This window comes from Mycotypha africana (assembly GCF_025528875.1).
Source record: "Mycotypha africana strain NRRL 2978 chromosome Unknown BDF20scaffold_4, whole genome shotgun sequence".
Taxonomy (NCBI): domain Eukaryota; kingdom Fungi; phylum Mucoromycota; class Mucoromycetes; order Mucorales; family Mycotyphaceae; genus Mycotypha; species Mycotypha africana.
This window is the reverse complement of record NW_026515728.1, coordinates 2266143-2288894: the sequence shown is the minus strand read 5'-3', so window position 1 is coordinate 2288894 and position 22752 is coordinate 2266143. Positions and strand designations below refer to the sequence as shown.

At 37.7% G+C, this 22752-nt stretch overlaps 12 protein-coding genes across 12 annotated transcripts; 9 read left to right on the top strand and 3 right to left on the bottom strand.

The window, feature by feature from the left end:
• Positions 1-96: 96 nt before the first annotated feature.
• BDF20DRAFT_476725 (uncharacterized protein) lies at positions 97-1625 on the top strand. The gene is made up of 5 exons (XM_053075539.1): positions 97-482; positions 558-770; positions 885-1013; positions 1081-1153; positions 1235-1625. Exons 1-5 carry the CDS (start codon positions 444-446, stop codon positions 1555-1557), a joined length of 777 nt encoding a protein of 258 aa, XP_052937711.1. The 5' UTR covers positions 97-443; the 3' UTR covers positions 1558-1625.
• BDF20DRAFT_817840 (ubiquitin elongating factor core-domain-containing protein) lies at positions 1522-4986 on the top strand (the record flags this gene model as incomplete). Its single annotated transcript, XM_053077293.1, has 13 exons — positions 1522-1550; positions 1651-1774; positions 1852-1974; positions 2048-2155; positions 2225-2326; positions 2425-2764; positions 2837-2994; positions 3090-3385; positions 3469-3713; positions 3812-3938; positions 4026-4170; positions 4233-4734; positions 4817-4986. 13 exons carry the CDS (start codon positions 1522-1524, stop codon positions 4984-4986), a joined length of 2469 nt encoding a protein of 822 aa, XP_052937710.1.
• A 244-nt stretch (positions 4987-5230) lies between these two features.
• Positions 5231-5803, bottom strand: BDF20DRAFT_867193 (mitochondrial ribosomal protein L27-domain-containing protein). The gene is made up of 3 exons (XM_053080883.1): positions 5683-5803; positions 5509-5612; positions 5231-5421 (listed from the first exon to the last, which is right to left on the bottom strand). The coding sequence occupies exons 1-3, from the start codon at positions 5762-5764 to the stop codon at positions 5350-5352; spliced, it is 258 nt and encodes an 85-aa protein (XP_052937709.1). The 5' UTR covers positions 5765-5803; the 3' UTR covers positions 5231-5349.
• Positions 5804-6231: 428 nt separating this feature from the next.
• Positions 6232-7197, bottom strand: BDF20DRAFT_912637 (uncharacterized protein; the record flags this gene model as incomplete). The annotated part of the gene is made up of 2 exons (XM_053083978.1): positions 6232-6806; positions 6882-7197. 2 exons carry the CDS (start codon positions 7195-7197, stop codon positions 6232-6234), a joined length of 891 nt encoding a protein of 296 aa, XP_052937708.1.
• Positions 7198-9040: 1843 nt separating this feature from the next.
• On the top strand, positions 9041-10032 carry BDF20DRAFT_818197 (uncharacterized protein; the record flags this gene model as incomplete). Its single annotated transcript, XM_053077331.1, has 4 exons — positions 9041-9150; positions 9238-9365; positions 9438-9582; positions 9645-10032. Coding segments are annotated over 4 exons (771 nt in total), but the record flags the coding sequence as incomplete, so codon positions are not given.
• Positions 10033-10468: 436 nt separating this feature from the next.
• On the top strand, positions 10469-10714 carry BDF20DRAFT_817620 (uncharacterized protein; the record flags this gene model as incomplete). The annotated part of the gene is made up of 1 exon (XM_053077278.1): positions 10469-10714. The coding sequence occupies one exon, from the start codon at positions 10469-10471 to the stop codon at positions 10712-10714; it is 246 nt and encodes an 81-aa protein (XP_052937706.1).
• Positions 10715-11276: 562 nt separating this feature from the next.
• BDF20DRAFT_835100 (uncharacterized protein) lies at positions 11277-12052 on the top strand (the record flags this gene model as incomplete). Its single annotated transcript, XM_053078809.1, has 3 exons — positions 11277-11353; positions 11661-11873; positions 11911-12052. 3 exons carry the CDS (start codon positions 11277-11279, stop codon positions 12050-12052), a joined length of 432 nt encoding a protein of 143 aa, XP_052937705.1.
• An 88-nt stretch (positions 12053-12140) lies between these two features.
• On the top strand, positions 12141-13289 carry BDF20DRAFT_818232 (RNA polymerase Rpc34; the record flags this gene model as incomplete). The annotated part of the gene is made up of 5 exons (XM_053077336.1): positions 12141-12230; positions 12290-12367; positions 12427-12497; positions 12560-12805; positions 12845-13289. 5 exons carry the CDS (start codon positions 12141-12143, stop codon positions 13287-13289), a joined length of 930 nt encoding a protein of 309 aa, XP_052937704.1.
• Positions 13290-13555: 266 nt separating this feature from the next.
• Positions 13556-16583, bottom strand: BDF20DRAFT_817914 (Fusaric acid resistance protein-like-domain-containing protein; the record flags this gene model as incomplete). Its single annotated transcript, XM_053077301.1, has 4 exons — positions 13556-14846; positions 14937-15649; positions 15818-16139; positions 16210-16583. The coding sequence occupies 4 exons, from the start codon at positions 16581-16583 to the stop codon at positions 13556-13558; spliced, it is 2700 nt and encodes an 899-aa protein (XP_052937703.1).
• Positions 16584-17696: 1113 nt separating this feature from the next.
• On the top strand, positions 17697-18435 carry BDF20DRAFT_912632 (uncharacterized protein; the record flags this gene model as incomplete). The annotated part of the gene is made up of 3 exons (XM_053083977.1): positions 17697-17853; positions 17952-18265; positions 18334-18435. 3 exons carry the CDS (start codon positions 17697-17699, stop codon positions 18433-18435), a joined length of 573 nt encoding a protein of 190 aa, XP_052937702.1.
• Positions 18436-20128: 1693 nt separating this feature from the next.
• On the top strand, positions 20129-20770 carry BDF20DRAFT_912630 (uncharacterized protein; the record flags this gene model as incomplete). Its single annotated transcript, XM_053083976.1, has 2 exons — positions 20129-20262; positions 20287-20770. 2 exons carry the CDS (start codon positions 20129-20131, stop codon positions 20768-20770), a joined length of 618 nt encoding a protein of 205 aa, XP_052937701.1.
• A 1081-nt stretch (positions 20771-21851) lies between these two features.
• BDF20DRAFT_912629 (uncharacterized protein) lies at positions 21852-22751 on the top strand (the record flags this gene model as incomplete). The annotated part of the gene is made up of 1 exon (XM_053083975.1): positions 21852-22751. One exon carries the CDS (start codon positions 21852-21854, stop codon positions 22749-22751), a length of 900 nt encoding a protein of 299 aa, XP_052937700.1.
• Position 22752: the final 1 nt, after the last annotated feature.

Below are 22752 nucleotides of genomic sequence, written 5' to 3'. Positions count from 1 at the left end.
AGTATTAGACGATATCTAATGTTAGAAGCTATTAGCTAATATTACGTGTCTTTTCGTCGAACAGTTTTTAGATTTTGTGGGTCAAACAGATCAGGATTTGGAAGCCTATGATGCAGAAGGAGCATGGCCCATTTTAATAGACGAAGTACGATAATATTTCTTTTCTTTCAGCTGAACTACGATGGATACTGATTTTTCATAAATACTACGCTTATTTTTGTAGTTTGTAGAATACATGCAGGAAAGACTGTAGATGTGGACTGTACCTGTGTCCTTTAACTGGGTCGGATTAAATGTCCGAATGCACGAGCATGACGTGTGCCGCTTCACCTTTCATGCGCGCGTGCATGTTTATTTTCTCCTTGCTTCAGCTTGCTTTCTTTCACCTTCTTCTTTTTATGATCGCGCAATCTTACCTTCTCGAAAATAAAAAATTAAATTAAATGAATAATAGTGAACAAAACTTAACTGACGCTGATAAAGTATGTGCCCATATATGCTACAGTCGATTTGCTTAAGCATGAACAATTTCAACTAATCGAACTTGTCATGAGCAGATCCGGCTTAAGCGGTTAGCAAAGCTCCAACAAAAAGAGCAGGAACAGCAACAACAGCAACAATATGAACAGGAACAAGCCTCCAATGGACGAAAATCAGCTATTGCAAATAAGCCTGTGCTGCAAACATTGGATGAATTTGTGCCTGCTAAAAGAACTGTCGTTAAAAAGGCACCTGCAACCAGATCGCCGACGCCTGGCTCACCTTCACAGGTAAATATATGCAACAGCCTTCAGATAACTGCATATTATATAACCATGAAGAGGAAGAAGCAAAGCAAAATGAATGTATAGCTAACAAGGACTTCTGTGAAATTAAAAATAAAGGCTTCACAACAACATATCACAAAGTCCAACAACATAAAAGCCCCTTCGACTTCTGTTGTAAAACCTGCAAAATCGTTTGAGGACTGGCAGGACGATGTTCTTTCTCGTATATTGCAAGTGACGCTTAATGTACGTAAACAAGCTTATATATGTTAGCTTTTTGAATGATCAATTAATTCTTAACTCACCACTATAGCCGGAAAATATGTATAAGCAAGGCAAATGTGTGTACTTATCCAGTTTAGCTAACGAACTCATCGAAGAAGAAGGTATGTAAGCTAGCACCTTTTGTGATTAATTAAGAATTTTGAGCTTACAAAAAACCTCCTGTTGAAAAAAAAAAAAAAAAGATGATCATCCGAACAAACTTCAAGAACAACACTTGGATCGTATTATTGTTGCAAGACTTTCCTTAGATCCTAAAGAACCACATGAGGACTTACCTCAAGATATAAGAAATACACTCAATATTTTGCATTTCGATTATCTGTTGAATTGCTGGAAAACAGTTTTCGACATACGTAGAAACACTCTGCAGAGGAGTAAAAACTTAGAGAAATCAGTTCTTGACCAAAGACTACATTTATTGGATAACGTTAAGAATTTGATTGTATCGTACTCCGGGCTTGTGCTTCAAATGCCCGATATGTTCCCACAGATGAACAGGTATTAAACACGCTTGCTCATATTCGAATGAAGGAGACAGTTCAGAAAGTTAGAATCCTTACTTATATGAGCCTGACTATTTTACTGACTATTTTTGTAGTGACAGTTTGGTTGCTGAACAATTGACTTCTCGAATTAAATCTCAGTTAGATACACCAGCAGGTTTACCATCAGAATATGTGAATGAATTAATCAATCGATTCAACGATGATGGGTTGGAAATGGTAAAACGATGATACCGTATCTGTACATACACTAAGAACGTAGAGACTGACAACTGTCGTAAACATTAATGAAACAGATTCTGGGGCCTGCGTTTGTTAACATCTCCTATGAGCTCAGATCACAGAATATTTTGGGCGAATGCAAAAACAGCGTTCAGTCATTGGCTTGTTTATGTGAAAATAAAGCCGTCGCATCTATGGTAATATACTTTATATTTCTTAAAAAGACCGTTCAATGCTCGACTTCTTATCATGGACAATGTATCGTTATAGATTACTGGACTGGAGGATTTTGATCCGCTCAATGCTGAAGCTCACAATATTGAAAACACATCCTTACTTGGGCCATTCCTCAAATTGAGTGCCTATCCTGATGCAGCAGTAAGAAGCAGAATATTTCAATCTTATAATCACTGAGAAGTTCTAACAATTCTTTTCTAATCTGGAAAGCCGAAGGTAGCAGTATCATATTTTCAAGGGTCAGAAAACAGGAACCTGGCAGACATAGAGTCTTGTAAAAATGGTCTTCGTGGCAGTGTCCAATATATTCAGGTACTGTAATAAACTACTTGTGTGTAGTAAAACATGACTATGACCAATAGCATGAAGTCTTAACCCTTCCTTTCTTTTTTCCTTTTCTTTTGCAACAGAGAACAATGTTCAGCATTTGCAACTCAATTGTGCGGTCGGACCCAACTGCCAGAAATCGTTTGCTGAACTACTTTTCACATATCATTTCCTTAAACGAAAAAAGAGCGCAAATACAGGTGGATCCTGACACTGTCTCTTCTGATGGATTTATGCACAATACCGCGGCTGTTTTATTACAGTTTTGTGATCCATTTTTGGATATAAAGGCATCTAAAATTGACAAGATTGATCCAACTTACTTTTGTACAAGCCAGCGTTTGAACATTAAGGAAGACACTAAGATAAATGCAACAAAGGAGCAATCAGACGCCTACTATAATCAGCAAATAGAAGCAAAAGGTGAATTTATACGAACAAAAATGATATCGATAATCCCGTTCAACAAAAACTAAATTCAATCCTACTTTGCAGAGCATAACTTTATTACTGAAGCGTTCTTCTTGACACTCAGCTTCATGCATTATGGTCCTATTCGGGCTATGGTGAATTACAATGAATTTATCCGTGAATACAGTGAACTCAAGAAACAATATGAGAAAGCTCAACAAGAAGCCTTACGTTCAGCTAATGTAAGCAAACCGCAGAGAGCACTTCCCGCTAACGATTGTATATAAGTTTATTTACAGTAAAGAAAATCTTTTTTTTTTTTTTTCATTTACTAAAGACACCACAAGGAGTTATGGCTAATTTCGTTGCTCAAAGATTGAAGGTGAAATACGAAGAAATGTCGTGTCATCGTTTAGCTCTCGAAAGTATGCTTTTTGATTCACAATTCCTATCCGATGCTTTAAGGTTTTACGATCTTGTGATGGCTTGGGTTATTCGTATAGTTGACCCTCAACACAAACATCCTTGGGAAAAGGTCAAATTACCATTACCGAAGGAAGTACCAGAAGCATTTGCTATGCTTCCTGAATGGCTCATTGAGGACGTTGTAGAGTTGTATATCTTCCTTGGAAAGTAGGTTTATAATATTGTATTGAGCCAACTCCCGGTATTACGATAGGAAATGGATAATTGATATAATTCGAGTACTTTTTTAGGTATGGTTACGAGACTCGAGTCATGATGCAATCACCGCACGACGAACTTGTTACCTTTATTATCACTTTTTTGAAAAGCACAAAATACGTCAAAAATCCTTATTTGAAGGCCAAATTTGTGGAAATTCTGTTCTTCTTCACATATCCCATTGCAAAAGGAGTTCCGGGAGAATTAGAAGCTATTCTTAATTCGCACCCTCTGCCCCTAGAACATTTAGTTCCATCTTTAATGAATTTCTATGTCGGTAAGTGTACTTTCACAACAACCGATGAAGTACAGAAGACCTTAATTTTACTGATTGGGGGCACGCGCTGTTGAATACGTTCAAATAACTTACAATAGAGGTCGAGCAAACAGGCGCAAGTTCTCAATTCTATGATAAGTTCAATATTCGATACAACATTAGTCATATTATGAAAACTATTTGGAATCATCCTGGCCACCGAGCGAAATTGAGAGAAGAAAGCCAGTAATGTTAATGCACAGATCTCTATTTACAAAATGTATTTGTTGATGGAAGAGGTATCTCATTGCAATCTTTTTTATTTGATAATAGAAATTCTGAGGTCTTTACACGATTTGTCAATATGCTTATGAGTGATGTAACTTATCTCATGGATGAGAGTCTGAGTAAGCTTGCAGAAATCCACAGTATTCAAACAGAAATGAGCAATCAGGCGGTGTGGGAATCGCAAACAGCTGTAGGTTGATATTTGTTTTTTTACGTAAAATTGAATGGATAAATTTCTCATTTGTGCATTAGCAATACCGTCAAGAACGCGAAGGGAGTTTACCTTCGTTAGAAAGACAAGCACAATCTTATGTGGCACTTGGCAACGAAACTATCCACATGCTTAATTATATGACAGCTGAAGTTAAACAGCCTTTCCTTGTCAATGAAATTGTGGATCGATTAGCAGCTATGTTGGATTACAATCTAGTACAGCTTGTGGGTCCTAAATGCACTGAGCTCAAGGTGGCCAACCCCGAAAAATACCATTTTCAACCTCGTAAATTGCTATCAGAGATTATTGACATATACTTGAATTTGAACTCGGAAACATTTGTTCAAGCCGTAGCAAGAGATGGTCGATCTTATCGTAAGGAATACTTCTCCAAAGCAGCATCCATTTTGCAAAAGCATGGCTTGAAACCGCTGGATGACATACATGCGCTGCAATCCTTTGTGGGTCAGGTGGAGTTGGCTGTACAAAGTGGTGTTGAAGAAGAAGAGGAATTGGGCGAGGCCCCTGAGGAATTCTTAGGTAAATATAAATGAAAGTGATGGCTGCTTTTTGTTAGCAAAGAGTCTGATGGTAAAATCTATCTCATACACGGGAACTATAGATCCAATTTTCTTCAGTTTAATGGAAGACCCTGTACTGTTGCCTACATCCAATGTCATTGTTGATCGTAGTACAATCCGTGCTCACTTATTGGGAGATACTCGTGACCCTTTCAACAGAAAGCCTTTAACGATGGACATGGTTCAACCAGGTATTTTCACATTTCATTGAAGAAGTAGTACCAGTTGATCCAATGAATTCACTTATACTTCCTATTCTATTTTTTTTCGCAGCTACTGAATTGAAAGAGAAGATTACTACATGGAAACTGGAACAGAAAAGTAAAAAGACCGAACCTATGGATACCACGCCTTGAGCCACTAAAATCCAAAAGCACAACTTTTGCTGTCGATACCTCTAATATCGAACCATTCACATCTTATGTTGTTGACTTTTATTTCAGAAAAAAAGGATATTAAAACTGTACAGGGGGGGGGAGGGGTAATTGTCAAATAATAAAAACAAGTTTTTTCATATGCACTTTGTGTTGAAGACTATGTATGCGGTACAATTAATGCATAGAATACGCAGTTTTTAAGCAGTAGTTGTTGAGCTATTGTTTACTTTGGATAATTGGGGTGTTTTTCTCGATACGTAAGGACCAAGCTACATGCAAAAAATGGAAAAAATGAAGTGGTGAATTAACGATTTAGTTTCATCCGCTATATATTGTATACTGTAAAAATAACATACTGCGAATCCTTCTAGATCTGGCACTACGAAAGTTCTCACTTTATTCCAATCAACTATATAACCACCCTTTTTCGTATGTCTACCCATCGCACCAGAACCGGTACCTTAAGAGACAATGAGCAGTTAGCATTCTGAAAAATACAATCCTTATGTATAAATACAACAATGCTTTACCTTTATAATAGTTATGACCCTTCTTAGCGGTCAATTGCAAACGACTTGCACCTCTTTGAATTGATCGAGTAACACCGAACATTAGCTTTTATTTAAGAATCAAAAAAGAAAGGGGTAGGTGGGGAAATCAAAAACGATTTTTTCCTTCATCCACCGCTCCAGCCAGGGATTGTTTTTGAAAAATTATGTAAGCAACGCAGTGTTCTGGTTTAAATAACTTCAACTATAAAGAGTACGTTTAGAAGGATCAGTTCTAAAATGTAGATTCTGACATCAGCAGCATTACTGTCAGACACCTCCAGAATAACCAACTTTTGAGCATCTCCTGATTTTTTAGGAAAGTGAGAAGCGGATTATGCATAATATTCATATACAACTAAAACGAAGTTTTTTTTATTTTTATTTTGAGGATGTGAGTTGATATGTATAATGGAAATGAAAAATGATGTTGAGCTATTTAAAGGAATGTATGTATAGAAAAGGAATGTAGATTATGTACAAAAGGTATGATACTCTGATGATATACAATATAAATATATCCTGTTGTTTTTATGCACTGAAAGCAAGATCTTCGTAAATATTCCTGGCCAATTCGTAAACCCGAGAAAATAACTCAGATTGAAGGTCTATTCTAAGTTCTAGTATATATTTCGACAATAGACCATGATTGTTTCTGGTGTCAAATCTGTTGCTAGTCATTGTAGCGGATTGAGTAACAGAAACGAGGAAAGCGTTCCATATTTTGGAGATGAAGCCGGCAGTCTTTCCCTCCTTCTTCACCTCTTCTTGCCGTTGGTCATCGACAGTATCACTGAAAAGGGATTGACATGATTTAAGGGCGTCGCTCATCTTTCCAAAAAGGTCAAATTGTTCCACAACAAAAAGTAGTTGATCTGCAATTTCCATATTGATGATTTCCAAAGAACCCATCAACTCAGTCAATACATGCTGCTCATCATTTTTGTTAAGATGAGAAGTTACAGCGTCCAACACTAGTCTACGATATTCTATATCGCTCTTCTTCCAATGACTGGAAATGATACCTTCAATACTCGAGTAAATATCATTGGTAAGCTCGTGAATATAATTAGCGATGATTCCAGGCATTTGTGCAACACAGACGTCTAAAATGTTCAAAAAATGAAAAGCGGTTAATTACTGGCACTCCTGACGATGCTTCACCAAATAATGTAATCTACCTGATATTTCGGTTTGAGAAGCCAGGATGTGCTTTGCTTCAGGCTTTAAGGTGGAGACAATTTCATGTGGATCCTTGATAATGGTTGATAATTGAGTCAACAAATTTTCATTATGTTCGCTAAGAACATCATCAACAATAGATTCATAATGAGCCAAAGCGGTGTCTTTCAGAAGCATACGGTTTGTTATTGTTGGTGATGACTCCAATATTGGTATTTGTTGTTCTTGTCTATAAAAGCTGATTTGTAGTGCTTCGACTAGACTTATTGACCCAAATAAAACGAGGATGGAACATAGTAATAGTGAAGAATACATGGTTTGTTTTGAAAAAAAGGTAGTGCTTTAAATAAAAAATCTGAACAATTGGCCAGCAATTGAGTTGTAAGAAATCTATGGAGGAGAGTAGCAAAAAATGAAAGAGAAAAGAAAGAAGGAAAGAAAGGCAAAAAAAAAATCAAGACTAATTACTTATACTTCTACGTGGTTTTTTTTTTAATATTTCAATCGTCTCATTTCTAGGCTTATTTTAAGCTTTTAATTTGACACTCTAATTTACCACCACAAAAACGGCAAGAAACTATTAACGCACAGATCTTGTGATGTAGTATTATGTGAACACTACAAAGTTACACCCTAATAAGCCTAAGTGCATTGCTATCACTTTGTTGTTGTTGTTATTGTTGTTGTTATTTATTCAGACATCTTTTGTATCTGAATACACTCAAATTACAGGCATGATTCTTGCATGTTCCAATTGCTACTACATGCATATCCCATGGTTTCTCTTCGTGATTGACTTGGCACAAATATTTCTTCATCTGTAATATTATAAGACTTTCTATTCTACGCAATTTACTACTCAATTTATACTCTCCCAGGCCCTTTTTTTTCATACTAAAGGTCCTATGTAAATTCTTAATTACTCTTAGTTGCTTTAGATGAAGAGCTATTTTTTTTTTTTTTGTGAAACTCAGAGCAGTCCAAACATCAGGGTGATCGTCTTACAAAAATCCGGGAAACCACACAGAAGCTGCCGACAAAATGAAAAAAGAAGAAGACTCCAGGAGATGGATGTGGAGTAAAATAAGGAGTAGCTAGCACCTCTAATTGACAAAAAGAGAGCAACTCCTCTGCTTGTATTACAAAGCACAAATGGCTGCTCTTCACTGCAGACCAAGGAAATTGCTGATACGACTGTTTTCTAGAACTTTATTTTGTTCTTGCTATTCGCTTCTGCAGCCTTACTGTTCGTTTTGGGTTAAACGAACCTAAATTGTTCCCAACACCAATAGAATTTTTTGGTTAATTAGTAGTAAGGTCCCCATGCGTTGGCAATAGGTATGAATAGATTACTTAAGGATTTTGATTCTGCTAGCCAACTACTTTATTATGCTTTGTCAGCAGGGATGTCTTAGTACCTACAACATTTCTATCACTATTTTATGTTATCAATGTATTGGGGGCTGACAATCCCTGTATTCCTATTTGATGTTGTAAAGATAAAAGCCATATCAGTATTAACAGGCGTAATGGGCTTATTGTTGAAAAAGCTTATGATTCTTCGCCGCGACGCACTTTGTTCAGTAAACCATGGTATATTCTATTGCCATTATTAAAGTCAAAGCGATATAATTGCATCTAGAATTCAGCGTCAGAAGGAACAACTCAAGGCAATGATACTGTTCATGCACCTTGTCTCCGTCAGCCATATCTAAAGAGTCGTCTTTTCTCCTTGTTTCTGTACCTATTTTAAGGCAATGATCCGAGCTATCTTTTAAACCTCCAAGCAAACTCTCAATCCCCTTTGTCCAGCTTAGCACTAACATTGATTGTAAGACTCTCAAATTTCAAAGTTGTTTTCTCTGAGCCATATATGTATAGTCTGCTGACAATGACAATAGTAGCTCCATCATTGTTAGGTGATATCAAACTTGACAATGAATCGAGCAGAAAATCTATCGTCCAATCAGAGAGCAGTTTAAATGCTTGAGGAAGGAATTTCAATTTCAATGGGAGAAGCAACTCATCCTTTCTGTTTTTACACTAATCAAGAAGTAACAGATCGCGAGGATGGATGATGGTAATCCTACTGAAATAATGTCAACGTATATTCTCCATCCACAGTTTATTAATATCATTCAAATATCCGTTTTAAATAGAGGCCTCTTTGAAAGAACGTTTGGCTCTGAATGATCGATTAGTTAAAACATTGGAAAAAGGAGTTTTTTCTTTTCTAGAGACCTTACACGAGGAACCCACTGAAAAAGCGTTAGTATAATAGTAGTAGAAAAGCAAGTTACAAGCGAAAGCATGTTTCAGATTAAATAGTTAACTGACGACGATGACTCGATATAGCCAACATCACCTTGAAACCTTACTCATTTCTTTGAACAATTACAAAACAACGCTTGAACGTCACCCGCCAATTCAAATTGCTAACGAAAAGGAAATTAGCGTTTATGAAGACTTCATTAACAATACCGGTACTTTATCTATTCATCTATTACTATCTATTCTTTTTTTTTTTTTTGTTAAATAACAAAATTTTGAACTAGTGGGTGTGCAAAGCCAGGCAAAAGAAGATATAGTCTCTTTGCGAGAAGAGCTCTCTAAAGCTCAGAAAGTGAGGAATCAAAAACTAGAATACGACCGTGTAGCAAGAGATATAATGAAATATGAAACTAGAAACACATACAAACAGTAAGACTATTTATTGCAAACTGCTATGCCTAACTGAAGAAGATAAATAACACATTTGTTAGATCAATAGATTCCTTACAAGACGAGATTAATCTATTAGAAAGAGAAAAAGCACGGAGATATGAGGCATACGAACGCCGTAAGTTGAACTTATCAACTTTGGTGAACACTTTAACCAACCTACAGCAATCTGTGGAAGAGGAACGTAATAATCTTGATGAAGATCAAAGGCGCTTTATGGATATGGAAAGGGGCTATGTCTCATCTGATGACGAAGGTGACATGAACGCATTATCAGATAACGAAGATGAGACAATCAAAGAAGAGGAGCCGGCACCTGCTGCCTTCAATAGGTTTCAGGATAGACGTAATGACGAAGATGATGAGGATGACGAAGAAGGCATTGTACTCGATACGCCTATGACTTCAACCATGAATGAAACAGCATAACTTACACGTGCTACAATACGTATCTGACCATATATGCTGTAAATCCCAATTTTCTGCCCTCATGTGTCAAAAAACTAAATGTGCACATGCATTTGTAAATAATTGAATAAAAACATTTATTTTCTGCAAATTTATGCGAGCTTTCGCAAGAAAAAATTAAAGGGACAGTTCACAAAAGACAGCGCGCGATTGGCTCCATTGAAGATTTTCTGCCAATAAAGTACTATCGGTGTTGCACAGGTGTGATGTAATGTACGGTTTCTCCTTCTTTGATAGACATAGAATGAAATCATTCCCTGTTTGGAACGTATAAAAAGGGCCTGGCATAAACTCGCTTATTCAATTCTTGATCAAAAAAGTCATTTTCTATTACTTTTCATCAACTACGCAATCAATCCACATGAATTCTGCAGAAGCTACATACAATGCCAATAAAATGGCACCTGCTTACGCTACTGATACTGCTCCTGACCAGAAAGATCCTTCTTTCGAGAGATCCAGTTTCACCAATCAAGGAGAAGTAACGAAAGACAATGATGGTAGCCAGCCTACTCTACGCAAAATCAAGAATGGCCTTCATGACATGAAAGAAAATGTCAAAGATGTGTTTGGACGTGATCATCCTCGGGGAGAAGAATCCGAGAAGATACCGCAAGACGGCAAAACGAATCCCATGGAATGAAATTTCAACCCTTTGTGTATAATGCAACAATGAAAAAAAGAAAGCTTGAACTTCATTATCGATACCATACTCCTCCGCCTTTTCAACGCTAAACTAACTGTATTAGCCACTTTCATAAAGATAGGATAATAATTCTTTGGATCACATCGTTATTAGCTTGTAATAAACTGTAAATAATGTGAATAAACTAAACCCATTTTTTGGCAGTCTCTGAAAATCAATCGAGAGAATGAAGAGACAAATTGAAAGTGGTTCCTTGTACGTCCATATTATTCCATTTTCGTAACATTCTGTAATATTGCTCCGTTTCGGTTGATACCTGCCTATGCCTCCCAATACTGACGAGATTTGTTGTTCGACAGATAAATAACACTCTTTTTGCCCTAGAGTCCATCAGTTGCCAGAAGCAAACTTATTTATATTCAATCTGAGTTCTTGAAATCAAAACAGAGTGAATGTAGATTTGGGACACTTATATACACAGCGTATAAAACATAAACAACGAACGAATAGGGATTATTGAAATGGCTTCAATTCCTTAAGAAAACGAAATCCTATTATAATGAGAATTATAAAATTTCACGGGCAGTTGCGTAATTATCTAGTGAAAGGCTTACACAGTGCGCGTAATATGATGGAGTAAATGTTCTAAATGTTCCTGATATACCGTAACATGATATTGAGTTCAACAAATCACAAGGTAATTATTAAATTGACACGGAATTGCTACCATAGAAAAACGACGAAAGCCATCCATTCGGCAGTTAGATAATATGCTTATGTTCACGCGTTCTTGCTTCGCTTTGCCTACTACATTGTATTGATTAAATTGCTGCGTTGACGCAAAACATTATAGAGGATAACTCCTTAAGCTATGAGGGGTGAAGCTACATAAAATAGTTTCTCATAAAAACATAATATACTATACTATCAATATACTTCAAAGAGATGGCAGAATAAAGAAGGATAAGGAAACTGCTCTCGTAATGGAGCTTATCGATGATTTGCTCTTCACAATCAGAAGTTTAGCTATTGTAGATGGACATAAGGATGATTACTATTTGCGGATAGTCAAAGGTTGCATGAATATATCAACAGTAGTATTGGAAAAGTCCATCTTCAATACAACTAGTATTTTAAGACTTGAACAAGCAAAGGTGTCAGCTTTTTCATATATTCCTTTACTATTATTATAGCTCTATTAGTAGAAACAATCTCTTCACTATCAACAGGTTTAAATCTGCGTTCAGTTATATAAGTGTTGTACGGGTCGCTTGTGGATTTGCTAAAAGAAACAGCAGTGTTCAATGGAAGGGTGACTGGAGTTCAAAAAGTTAGAATCCAAAAAAAAAAAGGAAAAAATTGATTTTTATATTTGCTCCAGATAGCTTTCGCCAGCACATAAAAAGTAGCAATGGACGTTGATATGGCTGATCCCGTCAATGGGGAAGAAATCCCTTTCGGTCTATCAGGAAATGAGTGGAAATTCTATCAATTCGTTCGCAACTCACCTAACGTAAAGTTTTGACAGATTGCTTTGTTTGGACGTTGGTCATTAACACTTTTTTACCTTAGGGTATCAAATTCACCGATCGTCCTGAGGACATGTCCGTTACAGATGCTCATATGGCTATGAATACACTTTTAAAAAAGGTATAAAACTCTACTTTAGAAAGAAGAGATAGGAACAGAAACTTACATAACCGTTATAGAATGCTTTGGAAGTACTGCAAGTTAATGGTGAGAATATGATGAAGGCGATCGATCTGAGAGATGCAGAAAAGTAATAGCTCCTCAATACAACCCTTCAAAGTTATAGTGGGCTAATATATTCTTGTTGTTTAGGGCGAGCAAACTAAGTGACGATGCACGGCTTGTGTACAATACTATCAGAGCAGCTGGCAATCATGGTATCTGGACAAAAGATTTGAAGAAGAAGACCAACCTTCACACTATCGTGTTGAATCGTACACTAAAGTCTTTAGAACAAAAACAAGAAATTAAGTCTGTCAAGCATGTCAAATATCCAACCCGTAAAATCTATATGTTATTCAATTTACAACCATCAAGTGAGGTGACAGGTGGCGCTTGGTATACAGATCAAGAGTTGGATCTTGAATTTATTGATAGTTTAAAGGCTGCTTGTCTAAAATATATCATGTCCAGAAGTTTTCCGCGTATTGAAGGTGTACATGACGCAGTTTTCAGCGCAGAACATGAACATTACCCCACAGCTACAGAAGTCCGACGTTTTATTACAGAATCACGTATTTCATCAGTGGACTTGTCATTGAAGGATATCACAAGTTTGTTAGATGCTTTAGTGTATGATGGCGTTGTTGAGAAGAAATTACCATTTATGGCTGGTATGGATGATTTCAGTGACGATGATGACGCTGACGATGATTCGGTTCAATGGTCCTATAAAGCAATCAGAAAAGTGGCAAGTCGTTTACCAACAGAAGCATTAACTGAAGTTCCGTGTGGGAAATGCCCAGTGTTTGACTTTTGCTCGGAAGACGGACCCATCACTCCCATGAACTGTGAATATTTCAAGACTTGGCTAGATTGGTGAAAGATAATGAAAGAGAAAGAATATTATTGTTCATTCTTTTTTTCCCTTTGTAAATAGATATATAATATATAAATATAAAACGAGTCATCTCAATATTTTGCAACGAAAATTAATATCCATGGGATGAAATAAAACAACTTGCAAAAGATTCCAACCAAAGAGAAAGGGAAATGTATATAAGCAAAAATTACCGGTACGGCTAGTTGTCTAAGTACCCAATACCGACAATATCAACAAAAAGCAGTGTTAAACATTAAGGGTATGAATTAAATAGTTGTATCACGTAGCCAATCATTCGTTGCGGCCGTAAAAACATGTTGACCCATTAATCGGGCCACTAACTCGCCCATCGCCTCTTGTTCAATAACTACTTCAGTGCAGCCAGCAGCGTATGTATGCCAAAATACCTGATGTTCCGCACTTTTACGCTGAGCAACAGAAGCAGCTGAAATTTTGCATAACTCTTCATAATTTTGTTTCCACTGTGAGGCCCGTTTCGTCTGCAGTATATGCCTTGCCATTTCGGCAGAAGGTAAAGAAGCCGGTAAAGATGACTTGGTACGGATGGAGCAGGCCAGTGTAAAAAGATACAAATGAACAGCAGCTGCGAGTTCCTTGCGGTAAGAATTAACTGGATGCATGATTATTTTTCGTACGCTTGGACTAATCAATGACTGTGCTTTCTGTATGTGATATATCCAAAAAAGAATGTTGCGCTCGTGATCCAAGATTTCAGCATATTCCTTCCCAGGAAAAGGTCCTTTCGTAAATCTAGGTTCACTTTCGACTAACGAGAGCATTTCACGGACTACACGCAGATGATTCAAGAGAGATCGTTGAGTGGCTTCACAATCACGGAATGTAGACAGGTAGCGATGTGAGTTGGTATCTTCCTGGCATACTAAAGAAGCTACGCGCGAGTAATGTATACCAGTATCAATTAACAGATCCGCAAGAGCAATACGAAGACGCTCTGAAGCACGCACAGGCCAAACCAACTGATCAACTAACATAACCACAATAATGGCCATGAAAGCAGTAACCGTACGTTTCCAAGCAGGAGCAAATTCGTCTTCACCAAAACTGTTCAAATAGCCTGTGGAGGTAATAACAGCCAGTGTCAAAATAGAAATGAAACCAATGCGTGGATAACGGGTAGCAAACAAGAAATACCACATAGGTATCTGGAAAATACACACCAAAACAGCAATAACATATGGATTTTCATCTCTATGTCCAGCTAATAAACATATATAACCGGCCAGTGCGCCAATGATAGTAGCTATAATTCGATAGAAGCACTGTAGGACAGTAGAGCCTGCTGTGTAGTTGAACACTACCATGGCCGATAAAAGAGCCCATTGTCCATGATTCTCATTGTATAATTTGTTCACACCATCTATAGGTAGGAAGGCCATCAGAGATAACAGACTGCAAGTAATCATAAATTTGATGCCATAGCGAGTAGGACCATATTGCAGCCATTTGTTGAAATTATATAACCATCTTTTCCATCGTTGTTTTGCTTCAATTTGCTGCAATGGTACGCTATTTCCTCTATGTAATCGATGTCGTTGCTCATAGTCATCTTCAGCGGCTTTATGCAGCTCATCCTCAACCTGTTCTGGCAATGCATCTGGGATAGACTGTATACGGTCGGCTATGAGGCTCACTCTACGTGATATTTCACTACATCCGATATCATCTTCTTCATCCGTTGCTGCTGTAGTAGTGTTTTTTTCTTCACCCTCTTCCTCGAAAAAAGGCCGTGTATTTTTATGAAGACTATTTGAAAAGCTACCCCTTGATTGCTGAAGTCTTTGATTATCCAAAATAACTTTTTCAGGAGCTGACTGTCCTTTGTTCTCTGATCCACGGCTGAGCCAGCTCTGAAGATGGACATGAGGTAAATAGATTCTAAAAGGCCAAGCTTTACCTCGATTACTCTTCAGAATCATGTCATCGGTAACTTTTTGCAGCTGGATGAGATCTTTACCGAACTGTACTAAAGTGAATATAACGGTGAAGACTAAAAAGCGATCCTCTGAAGGAAGAGCATCTGCTCGATCGTAGTCTTCCTGCAGTATCATTTCTGCTTCTTTAAATTGTTCTAAATCAAATTCGAGGTCAAGGTCAGATTCATTGAATGAGGTTGGTTGCTTATCTTTTACAGATTTCGGAAGAGTGATAGCTTTGTATTCTACTAATTTAGCTTCAATCTGATTCAACGCAGTAATGCAGGAAGATAAAAATGTTTTGAGCGAAGGTTGAATAGCTGCTTGTAGTCTGTCAATGTTTCTAAAATCGCGAGGTTGTAGCAAAGTATCATCAGATAAAATACTCAAACGCACTTGATCATTCTTATCGTCACTGTTCGATGATAAGAAAGGCATTGGAGCTGTTGGAACGAAAGGTTTCGTCGATACCAAAGTTGATCCTTCACGATGTTCAACTATATTATGTGCAGTAGTCGTATTATAATCGCACTTATTGCGTTGTCTTTCGAAATTTTCTAGATGAGTTTTTACTTTTTTCTCTATCATAATCCGCACTTCTCGTTTGATAGCTAAAGAAAATCCATACAAGTTGTGAGATAATGAATTGAGAGAATTGGCTAAAGGTACGTAGTCTTTTGGGGAAAAATAAGCAACAATAATCTCATATTTTGCATTTTGACTGGCTGTCCTCATATTGTTGATATTTTTTTGGAGTTTGTCGTTCAAATTTTGCAGCTTCGTACTAGCTGCAATGTCACCTGTCATAACACCCGAATCGTCATTTTTTAGCAAATCTTCATGTACAAAAGCCAGTACATCCTTGATAGACTCGATTGTGCTTCCTATAGATTTTCTATAAGGAATAAAACAGTTAAGACAAGAACAATATTGCCGGCCATTTAAAGCTATAGATACAAGCATACTCTGCTGCTTTTGCTGCTGTTTCAGGAAAAATCGTTAAATTAACTATCAAAGCAATGACGCCACCAATAATACATCCATAGACCGTTCGAATCGTCTCCAAAACATCGTAATCGGTTTTGTAAGCTCCCAGAGTAATGATAAAAAAAGGCATTGTGAACCCTTGTAAAGTCGGCACAAGCAATCGAGGATATTTTAATCGAACATAAGCTGTTGTAAAAACACAAATGGCAAAGCCTATTGCGCCAATAAAGCCTGCACCGTTGTGGTATAAATGAGGATTACTGAGCAAAGCTCTATTATATAATGTACAAAAAAAAGTGACAAGACCGCTCCAAACTGCACAGGGTATCATCATTCCCACATTTAGCATCATTTCGACTACTTGATTTCCTGCTGTGCCGCTTGCATTAAAAAATAAAGCACCCAGTGGTACAAGATAGGGTGGATTGCCAATAACGTTAGCGATAGTAGGAATTAAAACAAGGATAGTGCCTATTTCATAGGCGATCGTGCATTTCAAGATCTTCTTCCACACTTCCTGTTTGCCTTTAATAAGAGTCGAAAAGGGATGAAAGTATTTCATGGCTACACGCCCCATTGCTTTTATTGTTGATAATTCTTCAGTAGCTGTTGAATGCATACACAGAGATATCGATAAAATGGGCAAATTGCTGTGAAAAGGCTAATTGTGTCATAACCTACTTGATGGAAAAGAAAAAGAGAAGTAATGAAACAAACAAGATCGATATACACTACTTGGCAGTTTCGGCCCAACCCGCTAGCAAGCAATTATTGTTTTCCAGAATTTTATGAATGAGATTTAATTGATCATTTTGAGTTGTCCCATTGGCTGTTTCTTAACTATCCCAAACAATGCTGAAACTAGCGTACTTACCTTCTCTATGGGGATACAAAGTCGTTGTTAAACAGGAGATGATGCAATGGAAGAGAAAATATCGATATGTGTAGAAAATTTAGCCGATCTCCTTCAATATGTAAAAGGACAAGCACCTGCCTGCCGTGCTAGACACACTAATAGAAGGACTAAAACAAAAAGCCATGGATACACGCCTTCACAGAAGCTACAAAAGATTCAGCGATACTCAAAGTCTGCCTTTCTATATTTTCTCCAGTGTAAATTTTGAAAAGCTCTAGAGGCTGGCGTGAAGACCAAAAAGACCATCATCAACCGTAAGAAAAGTCAATCGCAGGGAGTTCAAAAGAAATACTTAAGGCATCTTAAGATAGTTGATGCTGTTGGAGCTTTGGGCAAAACAGTCTGGCATCTCTCCCCGAAAGAGCGACGTTTTAAAATTTTTAAAAGTGCAATGATGTTTTTATGACTATATCTCCTGCTAAAGACTGTTTTAACTCACAGTATCGTTTCCCTTTTGCTTAGTAGAAGGAGCAACGGAAGTAAATATTTTTACAAATACTTCTTTAGCCAAAATATTGTGTCTCAAAGAACCTACAGTATTGAGAATTAATGTCAATACTGTCATCCGAAGCCGAATTTGAAAGTAGGCTCTTTAGTTATACAGATCAGCAAAGTATAAACCATCCAAGTGTCGATTATGATTTCAATTCCTCTTCTGCTTTTTCACAAGTCTCTGACAATCGATACAGTTCAATGGATTCAGAAGGTATTGTAATTTGCTCGCTTTGATTCCTTCGGTGGAACTGCAGCTCAGTTCACAATGAACCTATATCTGAGGGCGATATAGTAGGTCTCAATATTTAGTGATGATAGATCCTGATCTGAACGCTTTTCAGCCTGCAAAAACAACAATTTCAGATAAGCTTGAAGATGAAGAAGGTAGCGAGAGTACAGCAGAAAGTCATTTTCATAATGAAGATACTTCGTTAATAGAAGGGGGGTCAACTAGACACGACAAGCGAGTGGTTGCTGTATCTACACTACCGCAAGGATTGTTTGAAAATAAATCAACAGTAGAAGATCAACCTGCTATCAAACTAAAAAAAAGGCAACACATGTTAAGAGAGGTAGCTGAAGAGTATAGACTGTTGAAGGAAGGAATGAGCGACCAATTACGAGTAAGGCAAATTCACTAGCGGCTATTTTAAAATTGAGTGTATTTTAATACTGTGGATTGTGTTTAAAGTCACTAGAGGAGCGGCTAGATAGAATAGAAAAGGATTTAATCCAATCTAAATTCAACATCATCGAAGTGCAGGATATGGGAAAGAAATTTGAATTTTTATAATATAGCCTTCAAATAGCAGGATTGCCAACATTCAGCAGAAAAAGTAGAGATAATGGGTTTGGAAGGATTGTTTAAACTATATTATAGACATATATGTCGGTTATAGCCCAAAACCTTCCTCTGTATACATGACCGCCTGATTGCAAAAGATTCGAAAAGAGTTGAATATAGGGAACATATTTTGAAATGGCTTCCGCATAAGAACGCACATACCATTTTGTAATTTAGCAATATACAGAAATAAAGATGGAAAGCTCTGAAATTTTGCTGTCAAGCTTCTCTTTCGTATTCATTGTCGACAAGTCAAAGCTTTTGTGCTTATCGATCTCCACAATTGAATTGGGTTTGGGAAGATACCTTTTCAAAGACACTGCTTCCGTGTTGAAAATTATTTTGCTTGGAGCACTTAAACAGCCCAGTTTTACAGAAGTTTCATATGATATTTGCGCTGCACAACACGATTGAATGCTAGAACAGATATGAGGCTATTATGACTTTTTGTGTGGATTATAACTCCAAACCTGTACAAGTACCAACGGACAATTCCATCCATATGCTTTCATATTCTAGTAAGGGTCATAGAGACACTATAATAAATTAATTCCGCTTATTCGTTGCGTCTAACAATTCTGGTATTTTATCGATAAATAGGGGCAATGACTATGGATAATTGTCGAATAGTAGCAATATATTGATTGCAAGATGACAACGTCTAGAATATAAAAGTAACAATATGAATCAAATTGGTGGACTCAGGTTAATGGTAAAGGATGCTTAAGCAGTTTATTCGGGCACGTGAAAAAATTAAAATTGTAAGTCTAGATGCGAATAAACAACCATATCTTCGTAAAGTCATTCCGAGACAGGAGAAAACCTTATCTTTACTGATTTTACTAACAGTAACACGATTCACCATGCCATCGTACAGATCGGGCATCACGGAACGCCATTGTTGTTCATGCGACATCAGGTGATCACGAATGGCGAACCGGATGCCTCGCGCCAAGAGTTGGGCGCTCCTCGGCTGCCCCTGCACGGCAAAGACTAAACAAGCATAGCCGCACCAACCGTCTTCCATCGGCGTGAAATAGGATTCGAAATGTTGGGGTCCACCGATCGCGTTCATGACATGGGTGCGCATGTCGGAATCTTCCACATCGGCAGCGTTCGTAATGAAGTGGAATGGCAAATCTGACATGCGTGGTTGTTGTTTTGGGGATGAAAAAGAGAAAGAAAAACGACGAAATGGTGCGACTTCCCTCTCACAGCATAAGTAGTAGTTGCCTTCCGGTTTCTATCTTTTTTCATAACATCCTTTTCATAGCATCTTGTGGTTTTCTTGTTTATAACTTGAAAGGAAAAAAAGCGAAAAGGAAATAAAATAAATAAATAAAAAAAAAGCGGCAATGAGATTACGTCCCCTTTTAAACATTCCCTTCCTGACTTCGAAAAGCGCTAAAAAAAGACGTGTAGCGAATAAAAATGGTTTTCATTGTTCATCATGAAAAAAAGTAGCCAATACTTTTCTTACAAAAATAAACTATCCTCGTGATCACACAGGAAGCCAAAAGAAACGTTCTTTCTAGGGAACTAAACACGGGTTAAAAACAGGGTTTTCTTTATTTACTTTATTTCTTTATTCTTCTCGCATGCTCTTATAGTGCTTTACTTTTTCAATAGTTTCTCTACTTTCATGTCTCGACATTCCTCATCCAACATGCAACAATTCCATTCCGATGCCATCCTTCGATCCGCCATTAACGAATCTGATGTCGGCATCGATCTTGAGGATACCCACATTCTCCATTATTATTGTTCCGAAGGAGAGTAGCCACCAGTCGCCTATCACAGTACGTATGGCACCATTATTGAGAGAAGCAACTTTCGTTCTCTCTACGATCCTGATTCCATTGGTTGGTGTGGTTACTCTTGTTTGGCATTCGCCATCGGGCTTTCTCCTGCCATGGCCGATCGCTTGGGATCCGCCCAACGATGGCGCTTGCTCATAAATCTGCGGGATCATCGCCCGCAATGGCCGACATTCCTGGGTGACCAGGAATACGATCTGCTGTGGACGCAAATCTCCCTGGTGCCGAATGAATCTTCCGACTGGTGGTTTTCAAACAGTTTGGCATGGGTGTGTGTCCACTCGTTCGCGCGCTCGTTTCTGCTCTTCGACACCCAGCAGAATGTTCCTTGCCTCTTCCGCCGTCCGGCTGATCCGCTCATCGCCATCAATGTCCGTACAAACTACATCATCGCTGTCCAGTTCAGGTCTCTGGCAGCTATTCCCAATATCGTACCTGACTTTCAGACAGACCATTTCCAGCAATAAAAAAATATTCATTGTGTGTTTTACTTTTACTTTATATATCTACATAAACATAGCCACAAATGTATGGACTTGATATCTTTGCACCGGTGATTCTCTTCCTTCCCTTGGTCTTCATCTTCGCAACCTTCGTTTCATGATCATTTTTTTCTACCGCCTGCTGTGTCTTTTTCCTACCGGAAGAATGCATAAAAAAAAGATTTTAAATCCTCCCTTCCACGCACTACATGACTAGAGACGCGCGTTTGTCTTTGTGAAGAACATAAAATAATTAAAGGCATGCAGTGTTATTACCTTCATCTATCGCTCGTTCCTTCCTTCCTAATTGTTTCTCAAGATGGCTTTTACTGCTTTAGGAGGAATAATGATGTTAACGAGAGATACAAAAAGTCTGACAGTACGAGAAAGTAATGGGGAAAGAGGGATCTATAACTAAGAATTTATGAAAATTCGGCCTGGATCGTCAGTGTCACTAATCCTTTAATCCATCTTGATCAAGTCTTTTATAACAAGCTAAAAATTTGATAGTTAAGGAGGCACCAGTAACTTCAGAAGAGTGTTCCTAAACCAACAATTTATATTTGGCAGTGAACCTGCTTATTTCCAAATTATAATTTGAACAGAAGATTGTCTTCGAAGCATAATGGACTTACATATTGCTAATTCAAGTTGACGAAAAAGGGTTCTTCATAGAAAAAGTACATCTTCTACTCTTTGTTCCTATGAGAACCCATTGGAAGCTTCCGCCCAACTTTTGAATATGATGGTGTTTGTCGATATTTAGTTTCCTATTTGAGAAATTACATTTACTGTTTTTCTAAAATTTATCGGTCTATGTTTCTCAATTCTTTAGCGTATGTTGAACATTTAAAGATACGCAGCGCCATTCATATTTGTCTCAGCCTCCATTAAGGATAGTCATGACTAGAGGAAACTACTCTCTCGTCGGCCATCTTTTTTTTTTTTTTTTTTTCCTTTTGTTTTGTGCTTGATACTATATTGCGACATCTCTCATATATAAAAGCTTTCAAATCAATAATTTTAAAGCTTCAACGTTAGAGCATTCCCATTCATCTAATAAGTAATGGAAAATTCCCAACAACTCAATATACTAGATTCTTATGGATCAACAGAAAATGCACTTATGGATTCATTCAAAGCAGCTGCTTTGAAAGTGACAACACTCTACAAAGACTCGCTTGTACAGAATAGAAAGGCTTACGCATCAGGTTATCAACAGGCTCTTCAAGATTTGTATGAATTTTTGTTGAGTGCACAGCCTGAGAACGGAATTGTTCCTGTGCAAGATGTTCTTACTTTTGCAAGAGAGAAGAACAATCAACTCAATTTAGAAATGAGCAATAACACTAGTAATGTGGCTAGTAATCAATCCAATTCTGTTCATCAAAATTCAACATCAACAGCGCCTAACTCAAATAATCATAGTACCCACTCAACCGTGCGATCTTCTACCAATGGTTTAGAAGAACAACAACAGCAGAAGTCTACCGTCAACCAACAAGTACAACAACAAAATTATCCATTTCAAATTGATCCAGATACCCAGTTTACTTTTATTCAAGATGTGCCGGCTTTAGCGCATCAACAACAATTTCGATCTGTTGACGGACTTTGGGGTCCGACGACTGATTACAATGCTCAAGATCATCTTGCTAACAAGCGTAGAGTAGCATCTTCCGAGTTCTCATTCATGGGAAGATCTTTAAATCTTGATCCTACGCACGAACCACCGTTTAAACGAGGAAGGCTAAGGAGAGAAGAACAGTTACAACAGCAACCACAATTTCACCAACTCCAACAACAACAACAACAGCAGCAGCAACAGCAACAACAGCAACAACAGCAACAACAACATCAACAACATCAACAACATCAGCAATTTTTGCTACAACAGCAGGCTCAGGTACAACAACAGCACCCGCAACGTGGGCAAACATTATTATTCTATCCACGACCTGGATGAG

Bases quoted from the DNA above. Each gene is read 5' to 3' on its own strand.
- BDF20DRAFT_476725 (XM_053075539.1), top strand. From the start codon at position 444: ATGAATAATAGTGAACAAAACTTAACTGACGCTGATAAA. The intron at 771-884 runs GTAAATATATGC...TTAAAAATAAAG, and splicing joins CGCCTGGCTCACCTTCACAG to GCTTCACAACAACATATCAC. The intron at 1,014-1,080 runs GTACGTAAACAA...TCACCACTATAG, and splicing joins TATTGCAAGTGACGCTTAAT to CCGGAAAATATGTATAAGCA.
- BDF20DRAFT_867193 (XM_053080883.1), bottom strand. From the start codon at position 5,764: ATGTTCGGTGTTACTCGATCAATTCAAAGAGGTGCAAGTCGTTTGCAA. The intron at 5,613-5,682 runs GTAAAGCATTGT...TTGTCTCTTAAG, and splicing joins GGGTCATAACTATTATAAAG to GTACCGGTTCTGGTGCGATG. The intron at 5,422-5,508 runs GTATGTTATTTT...TTTTGCATGTAG, and splicing joins CAGATCTAGAAGGATTCGCA to CTTGGTCCTTACGTATCGAG.